This window comes from Myxocyprinus asiaticus, chromosome 12 (assembly GCF_019703515.2).
Source record: "Myxocyprinus asiaticus isolate MX2 ecotype Aquarium Trade chromosome 12, UBuf_Myxa_2, whole genome shotgun sequence".
Lineage (NCBI taxonomy): Eukaryota > Metazoa > Chordata > Actinopteri > Cypriniformes > Catostomidae > Myxocyprinus > Myxocyprinus asiaticus.
This window is the reverse complement of record NC_059355.1, coordinates 36,636,480-36,659,970: the sequence shown is the minus strand read 5'-3', so window position 1 is coordinate 36,659,970 and position 23,491 is coordinate 36,636,480. Positions and strand designations below refer to the sequence as shown.

The 23,491-nt window shown below is 38.5% G+C and overlaps 1 protein-coding gene across 1 annotated transcript in view; it reads right to left on the bottom strand.

The window, feature by feature from the left end:
• The window catches only part of LOC127448635 (inositol 1,4,5-trisphosphate receptor type 1-like), an 82,939-nt gene that overhangs the window by 13,231 nt on the left and 46,217 nt on the right, over window positions 1-23,491 (bottom strand). Inside the window, exons 29-51 of the mRNA XM_051711313.1 lie at window positions 21,559-21,684; window positions 21,253-21,453; window positions 20,992-21,107; window positions 20,511-20,646; window positions 20,212-20,337; window positions 19,992-20,120; window positions 19,789-19,909; window positions 17,603-17,787; window positions 17,264-17,412; window positions 15,898-16,009; window positions 15,352-15,387; window positions 14,450-14,497; window positions 14,060-14,183; window positions 9,959-10,131; window positions 9,560-9,743; window positions 9,008-9,261; window positions 8,580-8,780; window positions 8,340-8,450; window positions 7,971-8,066; window positions 7,247-7,375; window positions 6,979-7,074; window positions 6,609-6,801; window positions 5,676-5,798 (exon numbers count right to left, since the gene is read on the bottom strand). Coding sequence (XP_051567273.1) covers window positions 5,676-5,798; window positions 6,609-6,801; window positions 6,979-7,074; window positions 7,247-7,375; window positions 7,971-8,066; window positions 8,340-8,450; window positions 8,580-8,780; window positions 9,008-9,261; window positions 9,560-9,743; window positions 9,959-10,131; window positions 14,060-14,183; window positions 14,450-14,497; window positions 15,352-15,387; window positions 15,898-16,009; window positions 17,264-17,412; window positions 17,603-17,787; window positions 19,789-19,909; window positions 19,992-20,120; window positions 20,212-20,337; window positions 20,511-20,646; window positions 20,992-21,107; window positions 21,253-21,453; window positions 21,559-21,684 — 3,169 coding nt within the window. The remainder of the gene's footprint in view (window positions 1-5,675; window positions 5,799-6,608; window positions 6,802-6,978; window positions 7,075-7,246; window positions 7,376-7,970; window positions 8,067-8,339; window positions 8,451-8,579; window positions 8,781-9,007; window positions 9,262-9,559; window positions 9,744-9,958; window positions 10,132-14,059; window positions 14,184-14,449; window positions 14,498-15,351; window positions 15,388-15,897; window positions 16,010-17,263; window positions 17,413-17,602; window positions 17,788-19,788; window positions 19,910-19,991; window positions 20,121-20,211; window positions 20,338-20,510; window positions 20,647-20,991; window positions 21,108-21,252; window positions 21,454-21,558; window positions 21,685-23,491) is intronic.

Here is a 23,491-nt window from a genome sequence, read left to right as displayed (position 1 = left end):
ATAAATAGAGCAGAGTTTTCCTAAAAACTGATGTCCACATATGTGTACAGTGGGACTAAAACTGGGTAAATCTGCTTGGGAACAATGTGTATTGGGAAAGGCACAAATAAAAAACTATACATATATATATACACTACCGGTCAAAATTTTTGAAACACTTGACTGAAATGTTTCTCATGATCTTAGAAATCTTTTGATCTGAAGGCGTATGCTTAAATGTTTGAAATTAGTTTTGTAGACAAAAATATAATTGTGCCACCATATTAATTTATTTAATTATAAAACTAAAATTTTATAAAAAAAGTTTTTTAAATTGATGACTTGGACCAAATAATAAAGAAAAGCAGCCAATAAGTGCCCAACATAGATGGGAACTCCTTCAATACTGTTTAAAAAGCATCCCAGGGTGATACTTCAAGAAGTTGGTTGAGAAAATGTCAAGAGTACATGTCTGCAAATTCTAGGCGAAGGGTGACTACTTTGAAGATGCTAAAATATAACACAGTTTTGATTTATTTTGGATGTTGTTTAGTGACAACATATTTCCCATTGTTCCATGCATGTTATTCCATAGTTTTGATGACTTTACTATAATTCTAAAATGTGAAGAAAAAAAATTTATAATAAATAAGTGTTTCAAAACTTTTGACCAGTAGTGTATATGCACCCTACAGTCTAGCTGATCCCACAAAGGCTCAATGGGGTTAAGATCCATAACACTCTTTTCCAATTATCTGTTATCCAGTGTTCTGTGGAACACTGTGTGTTTCTTTGCCCACTCTAACCTTTTCTTTTTGTTTTTTCTATTTCAAAAGTGGCTTTTTCTTTGCAATTCTTCCCATAAGGCCTGCACCCCTGAGTCTTCTCTTTAATGTTGTACAAGAAACTAGTGTTGAGCGGGTAGAATTCAATGAAGCTGTCAGCTGAGGATATGTGAGGTGTCTATTTCTCAAACTAGACTCTGATGTACTTATCCTCTTGTTTTGGTTGTACATCTGGCCTTCCACATCTCTTTCTGTCCTTGTTAGAACCAGTTGTCCTTTGTCTTTGAAGACTGTAGTGTACACTTTTGCATGAAATCTTCAGTTTTTTGGCAATTTCAAGCATTGTGTAGCCTTCATTCCTCAAAACAATCATTTACTGACGAGTTTCTAGAGAAAGCCGTTTCTTTTTTGCCATTTTTGACCTAATATTGACCTTAAGACATGCATACTGTGGCAACTCAAAAACAAACATAAAGACAATGTTAAGCTTCATTTAACGAACCAAATAAACTCAGCAAAAAAAGAAACGTCCTCTCACTTTCAACTGCTTTTATTTTCAGCAAACTTAACATGTGTAAATATTTGTATGAACATAAAAAGATTCAACAACTAAGACATAAACTGAACAAGTTTCACAGACATGTGACTAACAGAAATGGAATAATGTGTCCCTGAACAAAGAGGGGGTCAAAATCAAAAGTAACAGTCAGTATCTGGTGTGGCCATCAGCTCCATTAAGTACTGCAGTGCATCTCCTCCTTATGGACTGCACCAGATTTGCCAGTTCTTGCTGTGAGATGTTACCCCACTCTTCCACCAAGGCATTTGCAAGTTCCCGGACATTTCTGGGGGGAATGGCCCTAGCCCTCACCCTCCGATCCAACAGGTCCCAGACGTGCTCAATGGGATTGAGATCCGGGCTCTTCTCTGGCCATGGCAGAACACTGACATTCCTGTCTTGCAGGAAATCAAGCACAAAACAAGCAGTATGGCTGGTGGCATTGTCATGCTGGAGGGTCATGTCAGGGTGAGCCTGCAGGAAGGGTACCACATGAGGGAGGAGGATGTCTTCCGTGTAACGCACAGCATTGAGATTGCCTGCAATGACAACAAGCTCAGTCCGATGATGCTGTGACACACCGCCCCAGACCATGATGGACCCTCCACCTCCAAATCGATCCTGCTCTAGAGTACAGGCTTCAGTGTAATGCTCATTACTTTGACGATAAATGCGAGTCCAACCATCACCCCTGGTGAGACAAAACTGCGACTCGTCAGTGAAGAGCACTTTTTATCAGTCCTGTCTGGTCCAGCGAAGGTGGGTTTGTGCCTATAGGTGACGTTGTTGCCGATGATGTCTGGTAAGGACCTGCCTTACAACAGGCCTACAAGCCCTCAGTCCAGCCTCTCTCAGCCTATTGTGGCAGTCTGAGCACTGATGGAGAGATTGTGTGTTCCTGGTGTAATTCATCCTGTCCCTGTCCCTCAGGTGTGATATTTGGACGTACCGATCCTGTGTAGGTGTTGCTACACGTGGTCTGCCACTGCGAGGATGATCAGCTGTCCTTCCTGTCTCCCTGTAGTGCTGTCTTAGTCGTCTCACAGTACGGACATTGCAATTTATTGCCCTGGCCACATCTGCAGTCCTCATGCCTCCATGCAGCATGCCTAAGGCACGTTCACACAGATGAGCAGGGACCCTGGGTATCTTTCTTTTGGTGTTTTTCAGAGTCAGTAGAAAGGTCTCTTTAGTGTCCTAAGTTTTTATAACTGTGACCATAATTGCCTACCGTCTGTAAGCTGTTAGTGTCTTAACGACCTTTCCACAGGTGCATGTTCATTAATTGTTTATGGTTCATTGAACAAGCATGGAAAACATTGTTTAAACCTTTTACAATAAAGATCTGTAAAGTTATTTGGATTTTTACAAAATGATCTTTAAAATACAGTGTCCTGAAAAAGTGATGTTTTTTTTTTGGCCGAGTTTAGATTTCAGCTGTGTTTGATATAATGGCAAGTGATTTTCTAGTACCAAATTAGCAATTTAGCATGTTTACTCAAGGATAACGTGTTGGAGTGATGGCTGCTGGAAATGGGGCCTGTCTAGATTTGATCAAAAATTACTTTTTTCAAATAGTGTTGGTGCTGTTTTTTACATCAGTAATGTCCTGATTTTACTTTGTGATCAGTTGAATGCCACTTTGGCGAATTAAAGTACCAATTTCCTTCCGAAACAGCAAAATCTGTACATTATTCCAAATTTTTTGGGCACCAGTGTGTGTGTGTGTGTGTGTATATATATATATATACAGGTGCATCTCAATAAATTAGAATGTCGTGGAAAAGTGCATTTATTTCAGTAATTCAACTCAAATTGTGAAACTCGTGTATTAAATAAATTCAATGCACACAGACTGAAGAAGTTTAAGTCTTTGGTTCTTTTAATTGTGATGATTTTGGCTCACATTTAACAAAAACCCACCAATTCACTATCTCAAAAAATTAGAATACATCATAAGACCAATTAAAAAAACATTTTTAGTGAATTGTTGGCCTTCTGGAAAGTATGTTCATTTACTGTATATGTACTCAATACTTGGTAGGGGCTCTTTTTGCTTTAATTACTGCCTCAATTCGGCGTGGCATGGAGGTGATCAGTTTGTGGCACTGCTGAGGTGGTATGGAAGCCCAGGTTTCTTTGACAGTGGCCTTCAGCTCATCTGCCTTTTTTGGTCTCTTGTTTCTCATTTTCCTCTTGACAATACCCCATAGATTCTCTATGGGGTTCAGGTCTGGTGAGTTTGCTGGCCAGTCAAGCACACCAACACCATGGTCATTTAACCAACTTTTGGTGCTTTTGGCAGTGTGGGCAGGTGCCAAATCCTGCTGGAAAATGAAATCAGCATCTTTAAAAAGCTGGTCAGCAGAAGGAAGCATTAAGTGCTCTAAAATTTCTTGGTAAACGGGTGCAGTGACTTTGGTTTTCAAAAAACACAATGGACCAACACCAGCAGATGACATTGCACCCCAAATCATCACAGACTGTGGAAACTTAACACTGGACTTCCAGCAACTTGGGCTATGAGCTTCTCCACCCTTCCTCCAGACTCTAGGACCTTGGTTTCCAAATGAAATACAAAACTTGCTCTCATCTGAAAAGAGGACTTTGGACCACTGGGCAACAGTCCAGTTCTTCTTCTCCTTAGCCCAGGTAAGACGCCTCTGACGTTGTCTGTGGTTCAGGAGTGGCTTAACAAGAGGAATACGACAACTGTAGCCAAATTCCTTGACACGTCTGTGTGTGGTGGCTCTTGATGCCTTGACCCCAGCCTCAGTCCATTCCTTGTGAAGTTCACCCAAATTCTTGAATCGATTTTGCTGGACAATCATAAGGCTGCGGTTCTCTCGGTTGGTTGTGCATCTTTTTCTTCAACACTTTTTCCTTCCACTCAACTTTCTGTTAACATGCTTGGATACAGCACTCTGTGAACAGCCAGCTTCTTTGGCAATGAATGTTTGTGGCTTACCCTCAGTCTTCCCCATGATTTTGTAGCCTAGTGAACCAAACTGAGAGACCATTTTGAAGGCTCAGGAAACCTTTGCAGGTGTTTTGAGTTGATTAGCTGATTGGCATGTCACCATATTCTAATTTTTTGAGATAGTGAATTGGTGGGTTTTTGTTAAATGTGAGCCAAAATCATCACAATTAAAAGAACCAAAGACTTAAACTACTTCAGTCTGTGTGCATTGAATTTATTTAATACACGAGTTTCACAATTTGAGTTGAATTACTGAAATAAATGCACTTTTCCACGACATTCTAATTTATTGAGATGCACCTGTATATATATATATATATATATATATATATATATATATATATATACATATATATATATAAACAAATTTTGTTTTTTACTTTTATGTTACAATGTTTTTTTTTCTACTTTGGCAACAAAATGTTTTCTCTTTGCACTGTAAAACAAACAAGTGATAGCCAGTGCTGAAGCTTTTTTACCAATCAGAAATTAACAATTCTGATACAAGTAATGGCCAGCATCGTCAAATAAATGCCAACCATGTTAAAATAAAATTATACATTATAAATACTAAATGTATATACTGATTATCATTGTCCCATGTCTGCCAAATATGTTGAGTGGTCCAAACTTCATCTGTGGCCTAAAACTGAACTTTTGGTCAGATTTCAGGAGTGAAAGCACTTAGATGCATAGGGAAGCTATAGGATGCTCCCTATTTAGTGAATGACTTAACCTCCAGTGTGCTGTCTTACTGCACTGGTCTCAGAACAGTTCGAAAATGAACCTTATTTTCTCCCTAACTCCATATAAAGCCTCTGAAAGCACCATTTTTCAGCTTTTGTATGAACCAATTGATTCGCAATGTGATAATCCACAGTGAATATAGGATTTCTAAGGAAAAATAGCGCTATTGTACACTATTGTGTACACTGTGTTTAGCAGCATTGCATTTTGCGATAAATTACTCAAATTAAAAAACTGGCATATCGGATGAAACTAAAGACTCTAATCTTTTGACTCAAGCAGGTTTCAATGTAAAACTTAATTAGGTTTCTTACCAGATGTAGTTTTGTTGGTGTTTCTCCCAAAGACAAACTCTGCTGTGTTCGGCATCATGTTGTTTTGTCACATGACTCAGTACGTCAAAAGTTTAACCCTTTACTGACACCCCAGAATCTTAAGAACTGAGATCAGTCGGTTTAAATGAATTTAAATTATGCATTGTGTATAGCGAAGCAAAACACAACATCCATGCATGTGTATGTGGGGTCACATGAGGATATACGTACATATATACTGTATATACACTGGTCAGTGATATTGTGCTTATGAGAGTTGAACAGTAAAGGCATTCAAGAGAGGCACTCACTGTCGCTTACTCCATCCAGAGGGTAGAAGAACGCTACCAGCAGATTAATGAGAACAGCCAGGTTAAAAGATACATTACTCCAGAAAGACATGTTCCGACTACACCAGTACAGAACTGGCTGTGCTAAAAACAAAGATAGATAGTGAGATAGATGAATATAAGAAATAGGTATCTGGGTAACTGACAAATAACATGTACATTATTTTTTTTATGATTTTTCATCACAATGTTAGGATACATTTTTTTATCTAAGGTAAAGGAACTGAAGGTAACATATGCTGTAATGGGTCACCATTACTTTTAAGCTTTTCACAATTTTTCCAGTTCATATAAATAGTCCTGCAGTGTGACAATAATGTTGGATTTGTTAACATTAACATGAACTAACAATGAACAATACCATTACAGCATTTATTATTGGGCAATTTTTTAACTTTTTACGTATACTAATCCATTTTTGATGCTTTGATTAAGTTTTATATAATTTAACATTAGTTAATGTCATCTGAACTAACATTAAAAATGACAAATAATATACTGATGACATTAACATTAACCAAGATTATAAATACCGTAAAAAGATTATTGGTCATTGTTAATTCATAGTCATGATACCTAATGCATAACTTACTAATGTTAATGAATAGAACCTTATTGTAAAGTGTAACCACTGATTTAAAAAAAAAAATACAAATATTCCATGTAGTATATATCAAGTAAAAGAAGGTGATTAAAATTGCTTTTAATTTAAAAAAAAAAACAAAAAAAAACTTTTTTTTTTTCGTTTTAGATGAAGTTCAGCATGTCACACTGTAGGATATTTTTGTCACATCTACCCATATAAAGAAACATAGATTTTAATTAAACAATGCTTTCTGTCTTACACACTAGAGAGGGAACGCGCTGACAAAAATCACACAGTCAATGATATACCTCTTAGTATTTTCTGCCACCTCATCTCAGTGATGAGGTCGTCTGCGTGCAGGAAGAAGTCATTTATCTTACTGCCCTGTTCGTCTCTCTCTGTGCCGTAATACACACGCAGTTTGGACTCGTTTGTCAGAAAAGAGCAGATGTTTGGTACAGGAAACACAATCTGCTCCATAGTGCGATCCTGACGGACTATCTGTATGCATGCACACACACACACACGAAACGCATGCAAAAATGCACAGTTGCTTTAAAAAGAATAAACAGCATACACAAATCAAGATTAACTCCGCAGTGTCTCTAATATTGTGCATGATTTGAAACAGCAACTGTATAAATATTTGTAACATTTGTGTGTGTTTGTGTATGTTACCTCAATCTGTGCGGTGTGTTTAGTGTAATACTCCAGGGCCTGGTCCTCTCCACCTGGTTTCAGTAGTATTTGCAACTCCTTATTGTGACGGGATAGCTGAAATGGCAGAGTTTAAATCAAATCACAATACTGAACTGCGCTTTGCTTAAATGAAGATAGATGCTAAATGGTAATGGTTTACTGTTAAAAATGGTCACAGGATGATTAAATGTATTTAATGTTTACATGTGCATGGAGGTTTGTGTGTTTGGTGTGTAAATGTATGTACCTGATGTGCAAGTATATAGATGTTGTGTCCAACATTGCAAGGTGAGGCAGCATGGTCCTCTCCGGTCTCCTGTTTCTCATCCTCAAACTCTGTCTCCCCCTGTTGGTAGGCCATTTTCATCACCTCCACCTACAACGAGAACACACACACAAAGGCACTTGAAGTCATGCATGTTGTATCTGAAGAATGTTAATGATTGTAGTTTATTGTCTGTCTATGTAGACTTCATGAAGAAGAAAAACTGAATGCAAGGAATGAGTGACCTAGGATAAACTACAATAAGAATTAAAGGGATAGTTCACCCCAAAAATGTTCATCCCAGATGTGTATGACTTTCTTTCTTCAGCCGAACACAAACAAAGATTTTTAGAAAAGTATCTCAGCTCTGTAGGTCCATACAATGCAAGTGAATGGTGATCAGACCTTTGTAGCTCCAAAAATCACATGAAGGAAACATAAAAGTAATCCATAAGACTCCAGTGGTTAAATCCATATCTTCAGAAGAGATATAATAGGTGTGGGTGAGAAACAGAACAATATTTAAGTCCTTTTTTTACCCTACATCTCCACTTTAACTTTCACTTTCAGATGTGAAAGTGAAACTAAACAGGCACCACATGTGACTTTCAAATGTAAAAGTGAAAGTGGAGATTTGGAGATGGCATGAGGGTGAGTATATGATGAGAGAATTTAAATTTTTGGGTGAACTATATCTTTAACATACCAGCTCTTTTGGTCTCATGTTGTAGAGGATTCTTTCTGCATTCTCACTGTCATGACGACTCTCCATGATGGCCAGCAGTAGCTTAGATGCATTATTCTGAAAGTAGAGGACAAATGTTACATACTGTCTAAAGTAATACCTACTACTTGCACACTTGTTGCCAGTTAGAAGAAAGAAAGAAAAATCACTTTTGTAATTAAGAAACGAGGTTAGCACCACATTTAATGTAAAGTATGAACAATGTGAAATATGCTAGCCAAGTGTTACATTAACCCAGGATTAAAAATGACAATGTCAAGCTTGAAAAGCCCAATTGAAAACAAGAGATGTTTCTTTCTTGGAATTTGAGTGCAAAGCCCTGTACAGTACCTTTAGCTCCAGAACTAGGTCCATTCTCTTCCTGCCCAGTGGATTAATATCATTCAAAATCAAAGCAATGATGATATCAATGCCATTTGACTCATGAGTGGCGATACAATTCTGCAAAAAAAGACATGCAAACACAGTTAACATGGATTCAATATAGGAATGTATGTATATGAATAAAGACGAGGCTATGTGTGCAAAAGAGAGAGCCAAGTATGATTGTGTTCATGTTTGTTTACATGCCTGGTTATCATGGCAGGGTCCTTGACAGTATTCAGTGAGGCTCTCTACAGTCTGATTAATTAGAGCCACATTATGCTGATTGATATAGAGGCCCAACAGCCCCAAACCTCCTGTTGTGCTGCCACAGATACAGTCCAGAAACTGCAGGGTCTCACACACCAGGTTATAGTTGTTCTTGTTGTTTTGACAGCGCAGAAAATTCTGTAGAACAGAAAAGGAAGTTAAGAATCACACATGGTATGTCTAACCTGACCAAACTAGTCCAAATATACAACTGCCTAGAGGTCATTAAGTTACAGCTCATACCAGGAGCATAAACAAGGTTCTGTGACCCGACCTGACTGGTACTGTCAAAGTTTAAGACCGACCGAAAATAAAAAAAAAGAGATAAATGTGACAGATGGACAGGTAGGCAATCACAAACACACCTGCAGGTCTCGATTGTGGTTCTCACATAGCAGCTGTAAGAAGCGCAGGATTGGTTGCATGATGAGAATGACAGGGCTCATTTCTCCCTGCTCTGTCCCTTTATCTCCGCCCCCCTTGTCTCCATCTGCAGTGCCGTAAACTTCTTCAGGATCAGCATCTCGCCGATATGAACCAAAGGCTTTCTTGGTCACAGAAGATGCCTCTAACAGCTGCTCACGAGCATCATCTGTCACTATGATACCTGAATCCTTTCCTAGAGATGAAAGGACATCATACATGTGTCACTTTTTTGTGTACCAATTTATCAAATTATATATATATATAAAAAATGCAATTCATATAGACTATATAGTGACCCCATATAAACACCTCTTCGATGAGGAACATGTTTTTAATTTATGACCGTCACTACTGTGAGTCAAATCAGTAAGTCTTTTAAAATTATTAGATAATTTGAACTTCTGATGACATGGCAAGGTTAGTACATGTTCTAATGATGAACAAATTGTGTAACCAGTCTTTGTTTTGGTCAATTGTGTAAGCAGTCTGACCTCGCCACCGTTGTGGGCTATCTTTGTCTGGAGCGTTGTCATCACACCGCTTGTTTCCCAGGTCGCTGGTGTTGACGGAAACTGTGGCTTTGATCTCCAGCTGTGCTGCCTTCATTCTATCATAAAAAACTCGGAAAAACTTTTCAGAATTCTTGTCTTCTGTTAAACGTTTGAAGAAGGAATGCTGCAACAAGATAAAAATACAAATATAATCAAATATAATAAAAGTTTTGTGCTTTGAATTGTAGACAAAAACTAATTATTTCTAGAACTTACCAGTGAACACAAACAAATGTGAACATTTACATATCAGAAAACTTAATATCAGATAACTTAATATCATAACACTCCATTTCTATGACATCATCACCCTTTATCAGAGTGACAGGCCTATCTGACCTGTATGATGGTGTTCCCGCCCTCCAGCAGTGCAATGGCCAATAGAATGCTCTCATGGAAGACATGGTCGCTGGTAGTATTCATGATGAGATCGATGACCAGGTCAGAAGCCCCCTCACGGTCCAGATGACACTGTACCTCCATTAGTGACATCTCGGCTCTGCTCAAACCCCCTGAAGCCAAACAAACACAATCAAATTGTGACACAAACAAAGGTGGTGTGTACTTTCTGCATCACTAGGAATTGCAAAAATAATGACTGTTATTAAATAGGTTTCAAGAACACTCCCCCAGTCTTTCATTGGTTCTATAAACAGATAGTCCTGCCACAGTGTTGATACAGTTGAAGTTAGAAGTTTAAATACACCTTAGCCAAATACATTTAAACATTAAAAAGTTTTTCACACTTCTTGACATTTAATCGTAGAAAAAATTCCCTGTCTTAGGTCAGTTAGGATCACTACTTTATTTTAAGAATGTGAAATATCAGAATAATAGTAGAGAGAATTATTTATTTCAGCTTTTACTACTTTCATCACATTCCCAATGGGTCAGAAGTTTACATTCACTTTGTTAGTATTTGGTAGCATTGCCTTTAAATTGTTTAACTTAGGTCAAATGTTTTGGGTAGCTTTCCACAAGCTTCTCACAATAAGCTGCTAGAATTTTGGCCCATTCCTCCAGACAGAACTGGTGTAACTGAGTCAGGTTTGTAGGCGTCCTTGCTCGCACATGCTTTTTCAGTTCTGCCCACAAATTTTCTATCGGACTGAGGTCAGGGCTTTGTGATAGCCACTCCAATACCTTGACTTTGTTGTCCTTAATCCATTTAGCCACAACTCTGGAGGTATGCCTGTAGTCACTGTCCATTTGGAAGACCCATTTGCGACCAAGCTTCAACTTCCTGGCTTATGTCTTCAGAAGTTGCTTTAATATATCCACATAATTTTCCTTCCTCATGATGCCATCTATTTTGTGAAGCGCACCAGTCCGTCCTGCAGCAAAGCACCCCCACAACATGATTTTTGTTTCATTAGACCAGAGGACATTTCTCCAAAAAGTAAGATCTTTGTCCCCATGTGCACTTGCAAACCGTAGTCTTGCTTTTATATGGTGGTTTTGGAGCAGTGGCTTCTTCCTTGCTGAGCAACCTTTCAGGTTATGTCGATATAGGACTCGTTTTACTGTGGATATAGATACTTGTCTACCTGTTTCCTCCAGCATCTTCAAAAGGTCCTTTGCTTTTTGCACCAAACTACTTTCATCTCTAGGAGACAGAATGCATCTCCTTCCCGAGTGGTATGATAGCTGCGTGGTCCCATGGTGTTTATACTTGCGTACTATTGTTTGTACAGATGAACATGGTACCTTCAGGCATTTGGAAGTTGATCCCAAGGATGAACCAGACTTTTTTCTGAGGTCTTGGCTGATTTCTTTTGATTTTCCCATAATGTCAAGCAAAGAGGCACTGAGTTTGAAGGTAGGCCTTAAAATAAATCCACAGGTACATCTCCAATTCAGTACACCTCTTATCAGAAGCTAACTGGCTAATTGCCTAAAGGCTTGACATAATTTTCTGGAATTTTCCAAGCTGCTTAAAGGCACATTTAACTTCTGACCCACTGGAATTGTGATATAGTCAATTAAAAGTGAAACAATTGTAAACAATTGTTGGAAAAATTACTTGTGTCATGCACTAAGTAGATATACTAAACGACTTGCCAAAACTATAATTTTCTCTGCATATTAGCCTGTTTAATCCCACTGTTTACAACTGTGACAAAAATTTTGTTTGAAAATTAAAGGGTTGATGAATTGTAAACTGAGTTGTCAGTTATAAATGACAGTGCAGACTGCCTTGATTTCATGAGAAAATTTTTACATGGGTGGTGCAAACAGTCACATGATCAGAGCTATTTAATTCTACTGTGCCACTCTGAAAGATGATGGGCTCTGTTTTCATGAGTGCAGAAAGCACAGCGCTACATGCAACGACAGTTTTCCAATTTTCAAGAGAGCACTTATTCTATGTGCAATATTCTTGCCAGTGCAAAGCGCAAGTGGCCGTGGTTGGGAGTGTTTGAGCTAACTGTGGGTTTATGCGCGTAAACTGTGGGTGTATTGTAATGTAAATGAAGTGGCTCAAAGCTAAGACGATTCAAAAGCAGTACTGTTTTCAGAGCAAAGTCTAAATTCAGTTCCTACGATTGCAGTTTGGAGATTCCACCAGCAGGTGGTAATAAAGTTCTGAACATATAGTGGAAAATCAAATTATGTCCCTGTTGTACAGTTGTAGCCATCTTATGAAACAAAAATTTATGAGATTTGTGTTAAACTATCTATAGGTCATAGTTTATTTTTTCAATTATTATTATTATGCTTATATTTACAACTGTCATTATGATTTAATTTGTAATGGGATATTTCCACCTGTTGTCGTAGAGTGATTTTTAAGTCACTGCAAAAGGGGCCGGTGGAAGAAGTTCATTAATTTGATTATATTTTAATTTAGTTTGAAGTGTGTAATGGTTCAATGAAATGAGGAAGCGGGAAACGGCGATTCAAATCAGGTATGTCACTTTTATTCAAAAAAATTAAACACGTCCGCCCAAGCATGACTGTAAAGCTTACAAAACAGCCGACAGCGACCAACACGCTGTCAGCTGGGTTCTCTCTCTCTCTCTGGGGTTTTGGGCAGCCTTTTATCTCCCCGCCTCTCACTGTGAACATAGAAATCACAATTAGCAGCAATTAATCTCAGGTGAAAACACTCACCGCTTCCTCTCTCTCCCCAGACGAATGCTTGGCCATGCCCTCGCCCCCACAAAGTGTAATTTGAATTTAGAAACATTTTTGGTTTAATTTTTTCATGTTTCAATAAATTAATTTATTTGTTCAAAATCAAAATCGACATGTAGAAGTGAAGTGCGTGCCGATACAATCACTGATAATAGTAGCCATGATTTGTGTGTCAGTAGAGGAAAATTATTAATAATACTTACATTCCCTATCATTTAACGGAGCGTACATCCAAATCCTGAAGACAGTAACATTTTCAAAGCATATAAAAGGAGTGTGTCCATATTTCTATTATTTAAATTAATTGCATACAGTCCATTTACACTACAAACTCCTTATGAATGTGCTGTTTTTGTTTATATCGCTGGTGCTTGAGAAAATGGACTACTTAATAGGACGCAGACCCTGCAATGACTGGAGAAGAACCTCCGAATGAAATTGCACTTGACCCAGCCCATCAGTGCGTTGTGCACGTGATTTTGCCAAACCCACTTGCACCTAGCTTGCACGAAAATACCAAAACTTCATGGTCATGCCCCAGTGACTTTGCACTTATAGCATAGCATTGCGTTTAGTGCTAGTGCTCTTAAAATAGGGCCCTGTGTCTCTGTCAAAACTTAATAAAAACCATCATAATACACATAAAACTACTAAATTTTGCACATATAATGTTTAAAGGATCTTTTATTGATTTATTCATAAGATTGCTCTGGCTCATATAAATCATGTTGACAGGACAATTAAAGCAATGTAAGATGTCTGAATTGCTAAGTGGGAAAACAGTCTCATTTTTGAATAGGCGACTGATTCACACCCATTAGAAAACAGCAGAGTATTGTTACAATAAATTAAATATGCAAATATTCTTGGTTTATAATTTCCTTGTTCACCACAATTGCCTTTTAGTAAAAAAAAATTTATATATACTTTATTGTTTGCAATTTTATATTCGGTACTATTGAGCAACTGGGAAAAAGTGCAAGAAGATTTTTATTTTTTATTTTTTTTTGTGACTGGTTAAGTGCTCATGGAAAAGATGTGTTTTTAGCCGTTTTTGAAGACAGAAAGTGAGTCAAGGCATAATAGGACAAGGCATACAGTTTCTTTCTTTTGGGCTATCAATGGAGTTAAATAAATGTGCCCACTCAAATGGAAAAAATGTGGGATTAAATGGGTTAAGTTTGAATAGGAGAAAGTATTTTAACATCGGAACAATTACACTCATCACCTTTAAGTTATACTGTACACTTAACTGCTGTTTCCAGAAGAAGAAAAATGAGATCGAATGTAAATGGAACCCACCCGACTGGCTCTTGATTGGTCCAACAGGTGTCAGGGTGGAGTTACTGAAGGTCAGACTCTCTCTCCGCCCACCACTCCTGAAGCCATAGTACCTATTGACAAGCAGCTGCCGCAGAGCCTCCCCCTATGATAATTGATGAGTGTTTCATTACGAATAAATCTTAGGCAGTTTCTTTTTTTTTTTTTCACTTGTTGCCTTTGGTTTGCTCACTTTGATCTAAGGCACATTTCTTTGTAGATATCCATTGTTAGCAGTTTTCCATTGTCATTTTTTAGTTTTCAATTGTAATTCTGAAACAAACCTCTGTGAAGTACACACACAGTATTATTGGTGTTTGGTTAGGCAACAGGTTAGGTGATGTTAGTGATCAGGAATCAACTGTGACGTACCCTCCTCTGTTCCTCCAGCTGTTTGGGTGGCAGACTGACATCCACTACCTGAGTAAGTGAGCACATTGGACAAAACAACACTAACACAGAGTTAGTATCATCATGCAGCACTCTCCAACTCTACCCTAGCAGCATGCTTGACTTTATAACATCAGTGATCATAATTATCAAATGGATCTGGACAGTGGCAGTTTTAGTATAGACAGTTATATTTTGGATGCATTTCTTAGTTAGTAATGCTATGTAAGCCGTTTATAAGTTAAATTAGTTAAATTAGGCTTAAACAGAACATGATCATAGAAACAAAATACAAAATACAGCCACCAGTAGAGAGATTGAGTACAAGGTAAGATAAGAGTGTTAAGATCAGGTTAAAGCAGTAATTACATATTAAACTATGCTGACAAAGATATTCTTAACAATACTATCACATGTACAGTACATGCCCCAGCAAAGACCATAAGTGGTCAAAATGTTTGGTTCATTTTCCCAGAAGATTTAAACTGTGTATTTTTGCTACAAGATATCCTTTTTGGTGGAATAATATTTAGTCCAGAGAGCCACAAAACTCTTTTTTTAAGACCCTAATGTATTGACCTAAAAATTATATTATATAGAGCAATAATACAGTCACATTTGCAACATATACAGAGGCTAAATAAAAGTGACCCAAGAACTGTACAACACAGCACAATAAGCCTTAAATACTATAACACTACAACAGTAAGTTGCATAAAATCACAACAAATCCACATCCATACAAGCATAAAAGTATATACAGTATGCAATTAGAACAAATGTCCTATTGAAGCTCTTAACGAAGAAAGAAGAAAGATCAAATAAGGAAGAGAAATGAACAAGGGAAAGATGAAAGATGTGATGAATGACAAAAAGAGGACAACCTCAGTGGCATCCATCTCATCATCAAATCCCATGAGCTGAAAAAGAGGAGTGAGGGACAGTTTAATGAAAGAGTGGACATATGTCAAATGAAGCCAGAGGCTATTAGTGAACTGGTGGTTAACAGAAAGCCAGTGCATAACAAGGGTGAACAAACATTTGATCTTCATCATCTTAAACGCAAGTAAACATGCTTTTTCAGGCATGCAAGAGGCCATAGTATGTGTATAGGACAATTATTAACTTCTGCCAACACTTGTGATGTATGGAAAACATTTTAAGATGTTGTTTTATCTAAATACACTGTAAAAAGTGGTAACTTGCAATTGTTTTCTAAAAGAGCTATTTTTACTTGATCTAACCCTTGAAATTATATTTGTTGGTCTAACCTGAAGTACTCAGGTTGATTCAGTGGTGTTAAATAATATTTTTGACTTGAATCAAACCAGTTAATTTAGACGTTACCACATTAAGCATATTTTTAGTGTAGCATAGGTATATACAGTTCTAATAGTCCTTTTTGACTGTTCTTATTTTGTGGTAAATACCTTCTCCCCATATCCTCTGTCTTTGGTCATCATCTCTCTGAGTGTCTGCAGGACTTTGATACAAAGCCTCTCCTCATTTTCCTCCAGAAGTTGCTTGGTATGTTTTATTAACCTGTACAGAAAGAGTGAACCAATATAATTAACATATTTGACGCACATTAGCAATGACTATGAAGGATCATATGAGGGCATTAAAAGAACAGTTCACCCAAAAATTAAAATTCTCCCATCCTTTACTCACCCTCATGCCATCCCAGATGTGTATGACTTTCTTTCTTCTGCAGAACACAAATTAAGATTCAGCTCTGTAGGTCCATACAATGCAAGTGAATGGGTGCCAAAATGCTGACGCTCCAAAAATCAGTCATAAAACTAATCCCTACGACTCCAGTGTTTTATTCCATATCATAAGAAGTGATATGACAGATATGGGTGAGAAACAGATCAATATTTAAGTAATTATTTGCTAGAAATTCTTCTCCAAGCCCAGTAGGGGGGGGACGATATGCAGGAAGAATGTGAATCACCAAAAACACAAGAAGAAGAATGTGAAAGTGAAAGTTAAATTGGAGATTGACTGAGCAGGGAGGAGAATTTATAGTAAAAAAAGGACTTATATATTGATCTGTTTCTCACCCACACCTATCATATCACTTCTGAAGACATTGATTTATCCAATGGAGTCTTATGGATGACTTTTATGCTGACTTATGTGATTTTTGGAGCCTCAAAATTTTGGCCATCATTCACTTGCATTGTATGAATCAAAAGAACTGAGAATTCTTCTAAAATCTCAATTTGAGTTCAGCAGATGAAAGAAAGTCATACACATCTGGTGAGATAAATGTGAGTAAATGATGAGAGAATTTTTAATTTTGGGTGAACTATTTCTTTAAAGTAATGTTCCATGTTAAATACAAGTTAAGTTCTAATGAGAGCATCTGTGACATGCTGTCAACAACTACACTACAAATTATGACACGTCACACTGTTTGTAAAAACAAGGGGAAAACTCATGCACAGTACAGTAACTGTACAATGGAAGCCTACGGGGCAAGAGTACTAGAGAGTAGTTTAACAGCAGAAATGGGAAGCTTGTATTTTTGTTCAAGCATTTAGCAGAATTCTTGAGGAAAAATGTTTGATATTCAAGCTGTAAAATCGTACTGTTGAATTGGGACTAGAAGTGGATGAACTTATTGTGGTTATGCATTACCTACATATTTTCCAGTGAAGTTTGCTCCATATGAAAAGTGCTTGAGGGGGATAGTGTTTTTCAAGGTAATCTAATATAGAAGTAATGTAGTAATATAGTATTGTAATAACAATATTGAGGGATTATTTTTCAGATAGGAATTCATCATACTTGCAGATGAATCCTCCACTCTCACACTTGCGATGAGCTTCAGTGTGTTCTGGGAATAGCAGTTCTGGCCGATGCAGAACATCCACCAATACAGACAGCTCAGCCTGAACCAAAGGCCTCAACCGCTCCTCCAAAGCAGACACTATATCCTACAGACACACATGCACACAAATGCACGCATTCACACATAAACATACTGTACCACGCACTTTAAGAAAGTAAGGCACTGAGGCAAAATCATTGAATGCAGGTTAAACTCAGCTGCTCTTAAATAGAATTATTGGAGAGACATACGTTATTCTCGGCAAGACAAAGTGACACATAAAAACAATCATTCACCTGGAGCCTTTCAATGATGTTGCGGTAGTCTCTGGAGGTGGTCAGAACGGAATCTCTGAGTGTAGCGTTGCGGACGGACAGTCTCCAGCTGAGGGCTGTTTTCTGAACAATGCTGTTGGACTTCATGAATAGATTGTTCACTTGACAGTCCAGATCCACTGGAATAGCTATGGCTCTGCCTTTAGCTGTCCAACACAAAGCAGATGCACATATTTCATGGTTATACACTGGCAGTATGCAGACCAAACAAACAACATTGGTTTCTGGTTACATTTAAATGTGATGGGTAATTTTCCAATGTTAAAGGGATAGTTCACCCAAAAATCTAAATTCTCTCATCATTTACTCACCTGCATGCCTTTCCAGATGTGTATGACTTTCTTTCTTCAGCAGAACACAAATGAAGATTTTTAGAAAAGTATCTCAGCTCTGTAGGTCCATACAATGCAAGTGAATGATGACCAGACCTTTGTAGCTTCAAAAATCACATAAAGAAAACATAGAAGTAATCCATATGACTAGTGGTTAAATCCATATCTTCAGAAGGGATATAATATGGGGGCCTGGGTAGCTCAGCAAGTACTGACGCTGATAACCACCCCTGGAGTCACGAGTTCGAATCCAGGGTGTGCTGAGTGACTCCAGCCAGGTCTCCTAAGCAACCAAATTGGCCCGGTTGCTAGGGAGGGTAGAGTCACATGGGGTAATCTCCGCGTGGTCATGATTAAGTGGTTCTCACTCTCAATGGGGCGAGTGGTAAGTTGTGCATGGATCGCGGAGAGTAGCATGAGCCTCCACATGCTGTGAGTCTCCGTGGTGTCAAGCACAGCAAGCCACGTGATAAGATGCATGGACTGACGGTCTCAGAAGCGGAGGCAACTGAGACTTGTCCTCTGCCACCCAGGTTGAGGTGAGTAACCGTGCCACCACGAGGACCTAGTAAGTAGTGGGAATTGGGCATTCCAAAATTGGGGAGAAAAGGGGATAATAATTTTTTTTTTTTTTTAAATAAGGGATATAATAGGTGTTGGTGAGAAACAGAACAATATTTAAGTCCTTTTTTACTCTAAATCTCCCCCTTAAATTTCACTTATAGATGTGAAAGTGAAACTAAACAGGCACCACATGTGACTTTCAGATGTAAAAGTGAAAGTGAAGATTTAGAGTAAAAAAAGGACTTAAATTTTGATCTGTTTCTCACCCACATCTATTATATTGCTTTTAAAGATATGGATTTAACCACTGGAGTCTTATGGATTACTTCTGTTTCCTTTATGCGATTTTTAGAGCTACAAAGATATTTTTTATTTTTTATTATGCAAACAAAGAATGTGACAGTATTTACATGTAACAAATACAAAATAACCAAGGCAAACAAACATACATACCAATGGCCAACATGACAAGTCTATCTCCTGTATGTATATATATATATATATTTGTGTGTGTGTGTGTGTGTGTGTGTGTAAGTGTATCTGGGTGTTGGGGTGGAAGCATATAAACAAAAGAACATCTAGAAATGTATAACAGATATAACAACAGTAAAAACAACAAATAATAATGACAATAATAATAATAATAATAATAAAGAGCTACAAAGTTCTGATCACCATTCACTTGCATTCTATGGATCTACAGAGCTGAGATATTCTTTTAAAAATCTTTGTTTTTTTGTTCTGCTGAAGAAAGAAAGTCTTACACATCTGGGATGGCATGAGGTTGAGTAAATGATGAGATAACTTTCATTTTTGAGTGAACTATCCCTTTAAATTGCTGAAAAAATTAAAATACTTACTCCTATCTCAGTTTAATGTGAAGAGAAAACTATAAGTAAGCTATTCTTAGGTTAATTTCCCAAAAAGTTTAAACACATTGCTCTGTTTTTTTTTTAGCATGCTAATCAGCCTGACACAGCCACATTGGCTCGACTTATGGCATGAGTTTGGAGTGGGACTATCTGTTTTCTGAACAATGAAAGAAAGGGAGCAGAGCGGAAGGGGCGGTATGAGTGTTTAGAAAACTTGTTTGGAAACAGGTCATTTCCGTTGCTATTTATTTATGCAATTATGTTTTGAGAAGAAATTACACACTTCACCTTTTAACAACTTTCTAGAAATGAAATAAATCTCTGAATCATGATCACAGTGAAGACTGTAAATGTAAGCTGATGGAAATGCAGTTCTTACCCACATCACTCAGCACTTTAATGCATGCCTCAACATTGCCCTTCTGACTTGGGAGCAGCCAGTTGCAGTGATACACACGGAAAACTCCCTGCAGCAGCTGCACAAACACTGGCTGTCGGGTCTGAGACACAGAGAGAGAGAGTTAGAGAGATGTCCAGATGATGCGGAGAAGTAATGGATTACTGGTTAGTGCTCTGTGTTACCTGCAGGCTAGTGCTTTGGTCTGAGAATGGTGAGCTGAAAAAGGTGGTGATGATGCTCATGATGGTGTCTGTGACATAGTGTTCCAGAACTGTGTCAGCATGCTTTCGGTCACTTGTGTTATTGCATACCTGCAGGACGCCAAGGGGGGAAGGGGTCATTAATATCCTTAAGCGAATATGCGAGTACCTTGTGTGCATACTGTATGTGTTTGAGTCTTACTCTGCAGATGTCCACCAGGAAATCGTCGAACAGTTTCCACATGTGATTACTGGTGTAAATCTCCTTCATCTCAACTTCTGTGTCCACATAGCAGTGATTCAGGAAGTTCACATAGGCTATCTTCACCTGGATTTATACACACCAACATATGAAGTAATATCTTCACAGATCGTACAAGTAATGGGATGATTTAAAATCAAACAAAAAACAGCTTCATTTTTAACGACACATGCACAACTCTTTCAGTACATGCATAAAGCCAAACACCTCTGCCCTTGACTCCCACCTCACCAACACACCTCAGGGATGCAGTCCTCATGCGTGACCACACGTACAATATCATCGAGGGGGAGCAGTGAGTTACACTTGATCTCAGTGTAGACATTCTTCCCTTCAGTGCACACAGCCAGCAACTCCACCAAGTGGACATGATACCTGAAATAATCAGATTTCAAACACACATACACACCATCACACAGAGTAAAACAAATATAATATCATGTAATATATTATGATGGCAAATACTGAACACGATATGTACATCATATTATATACATAGCTGTATATACATATATGGAGAGACTATAGAGTAGTATTACATAGTATTTGCTTTTGTTTTATTTTTTTTATTTTCAAGCTTTTAGCTTTTTACTGTTTATTTATCGGAAAATATCACAAGCCTGATTCAAACTCAGGTTGCCTTTGCAAAAATACCAATACACATGCTCCAAGTGCTGGAGCAAGTACAGAACACACAAAATTAAACATGCACAAAAGCACCTGAGTGCACTGTTCTCATCTTGCCGTTCCCTCTCAAGACGCATCATTTGGACCAATGATTGAAAAGATGCTCTGTCATTATAGAACACCAGCACATCCTCACCTGCTGTCACCAGCTACACAAATACACACAAACCAACATACACTCATTTAGCTAAGAACATGACTGCCTAGTCAAACACAACAAATAGCAGATTTGTTGCTAATAGCAGGCCAGAGTACATGAGTGGTACACTTTTTGCAATAAGTTTTTGCACAGACCTCAGCCATGACAATGTCTTGGCATTTCTTGATAAACTTGTTCTCAGCCTTGACGATCGTCTGCAGGAATTTGAGGTAGTGCACACTGCGGCCATGTGTCTCGATGCAGTGCATAAAGTGCTGCACAACTCGCTCGTTAATCTCACTGCACAACTGGAAATTATTCATAAAGATATGTTGCATGGTCACCGCCTCCAGAATCTACACACAGAGAAAGAAAGAGAAGGAAAGATGAGCAATGGATGTTGGAACACCTGGAATTCAACAAGTGGAACTATGCCCTTTTGGTGTTTTCAAATGTCTTACCCCCGGGTTGTGGAACAGGTTAATGTGTTTGTGTAGGAGTGCCTGGTTCTGTTGGTTTCCAGCACAGAAGTTCTGCAGGAATTGATGGGCTAAAGTCATTATCTCCTGCATCTGAACATCCACCCCCTACAACATCGAAAAAATACATATGTAAGAAAAGACAGTAGTCATTTAGCAGATGCTTTGAACCAAAATCACTTACAGTACATATACTGCAGGAACAATCATCCTAGGAGCAACCTAGGAGCTTGCTACATTCTCACACACAGACTTTTGAAGCTGTATTAGTGATGTCATATCATAGACACAATGGTTTTTTCATACTAAGACAATGATATTTACTATTCTCTACCTTTTAACTTAAAACATTTATGAGCATTTCAAATCGTGAGGATCACTTCAAATGTCTTCACAAGTAGGTTTTAGAAAATTTTTGAAAATTTGAACCTCATAAGTATAGCCTAATCTGTAAACACTAACATACACATTTACTTAGCTTTCAAAATGAGGACATTCCATATACTTTTTTTGTTCTATATAAAGCTAATTATAACATCTATAGATTAACCCTAACCCTAAAAGAAAACATTTTGCATTTTTTGTTTTGTTTTGAAAAACAGTAGTTGATATAAAACTCAGCAAAAAGAAACATCCCTTTTTCAGGACACTGTATTTTAAAGATAATTTTGTAAAAATCCAAATAACTTTACAGATCTTTATTTTAAAGGGTTTAAACAATGTTTTCCATGCTTGTTCAATGAACCATAAACAATTAATGAACATGCACCTGTGGAACGGTCGTTAAGACACTAACAGCTTAGGCTGTTAAGGTCACGGATATAAATACTTAGGACACTAAAGAGACCTTTCTACTGACTCTGAAAAACACCAAGGGTGCCTAGGGTCCCTGCTCATCTGTGTGAACATGCCTTTGGCATGCTATGTGGAGGCATGAAGACTGCCGATGTGGCCAGGGCAATAAATTGCAATGTCCATACTGTGAGATGCCTAAGACAGCGCTACAGGGAGACAGGAAGGACAGCTGATCATCCTTGCAGTGGCAGACCACGTGTAACAACACCTACACAGGATCGGTACATCCGAATATCACACCTGCGGGACAGGTACAGGATGGAAACAACAACTGCCCTGAGTTACACCAGGAACGCACAATCTCTCCATCAGTGCTCAGACTATCCGCAATAGGCTGAGAGATTGTGGGCTTGTAGTCCTGTTGTAAGGCAGGTCCTTACCAGACATCACCGGCAACAACATCACCTTTGGGCACAAACCCACCTTCGCTGGACCAGACAGGACTGGCAAAAAGTGCTCTTCACTGACGAGTCGTGGTTTTGTCTCACCAGGGGTGATGGTCGGACTCGCATTTATCGTCAAAGGAATGAGCGTTACACCGAGGCCTGTACTCTAGAGCAGGATCGATTTGGAGGCGGAGGGTCCGTCATGGTCTGGGGTGGAGTTTCACAGCATCATCGGACTGAGCTTGTTGTCATTGCAGGCAATCTCAATGCTGTGTGTTACACGGAAGACATCCTCCTCCCTCATGTGGTACCCTTCCTGCAGGCTCATCCTGACATGACCCTTCGGCATGACAATGCCATCAGCCATACTGCTCGTTCTGTGTGTGATTTCCTGCAAGATAGGAATGTCAGTGTTCTGCCATGGCCAGCGAAGAGCCTGGATCTCAATCCCATTGAACACATCTGGGACCTGTTGGATTGGAGGGTGAGGGCTAGGGCCATTCCCCCCCAGAAATGTCCGGGAACTTGCAAGTGCCTTGGTGGAAGAGTGGGGTAACATCTCACAGCAAGAACTGGCAAATCTGGTGCAGTCCATAAGGAGGAGATGCACTGAAGTACTTCATGCAGCTGGTGGCCACACCAGATACTGTCTGTTACTTTTGATTTTGACCCCC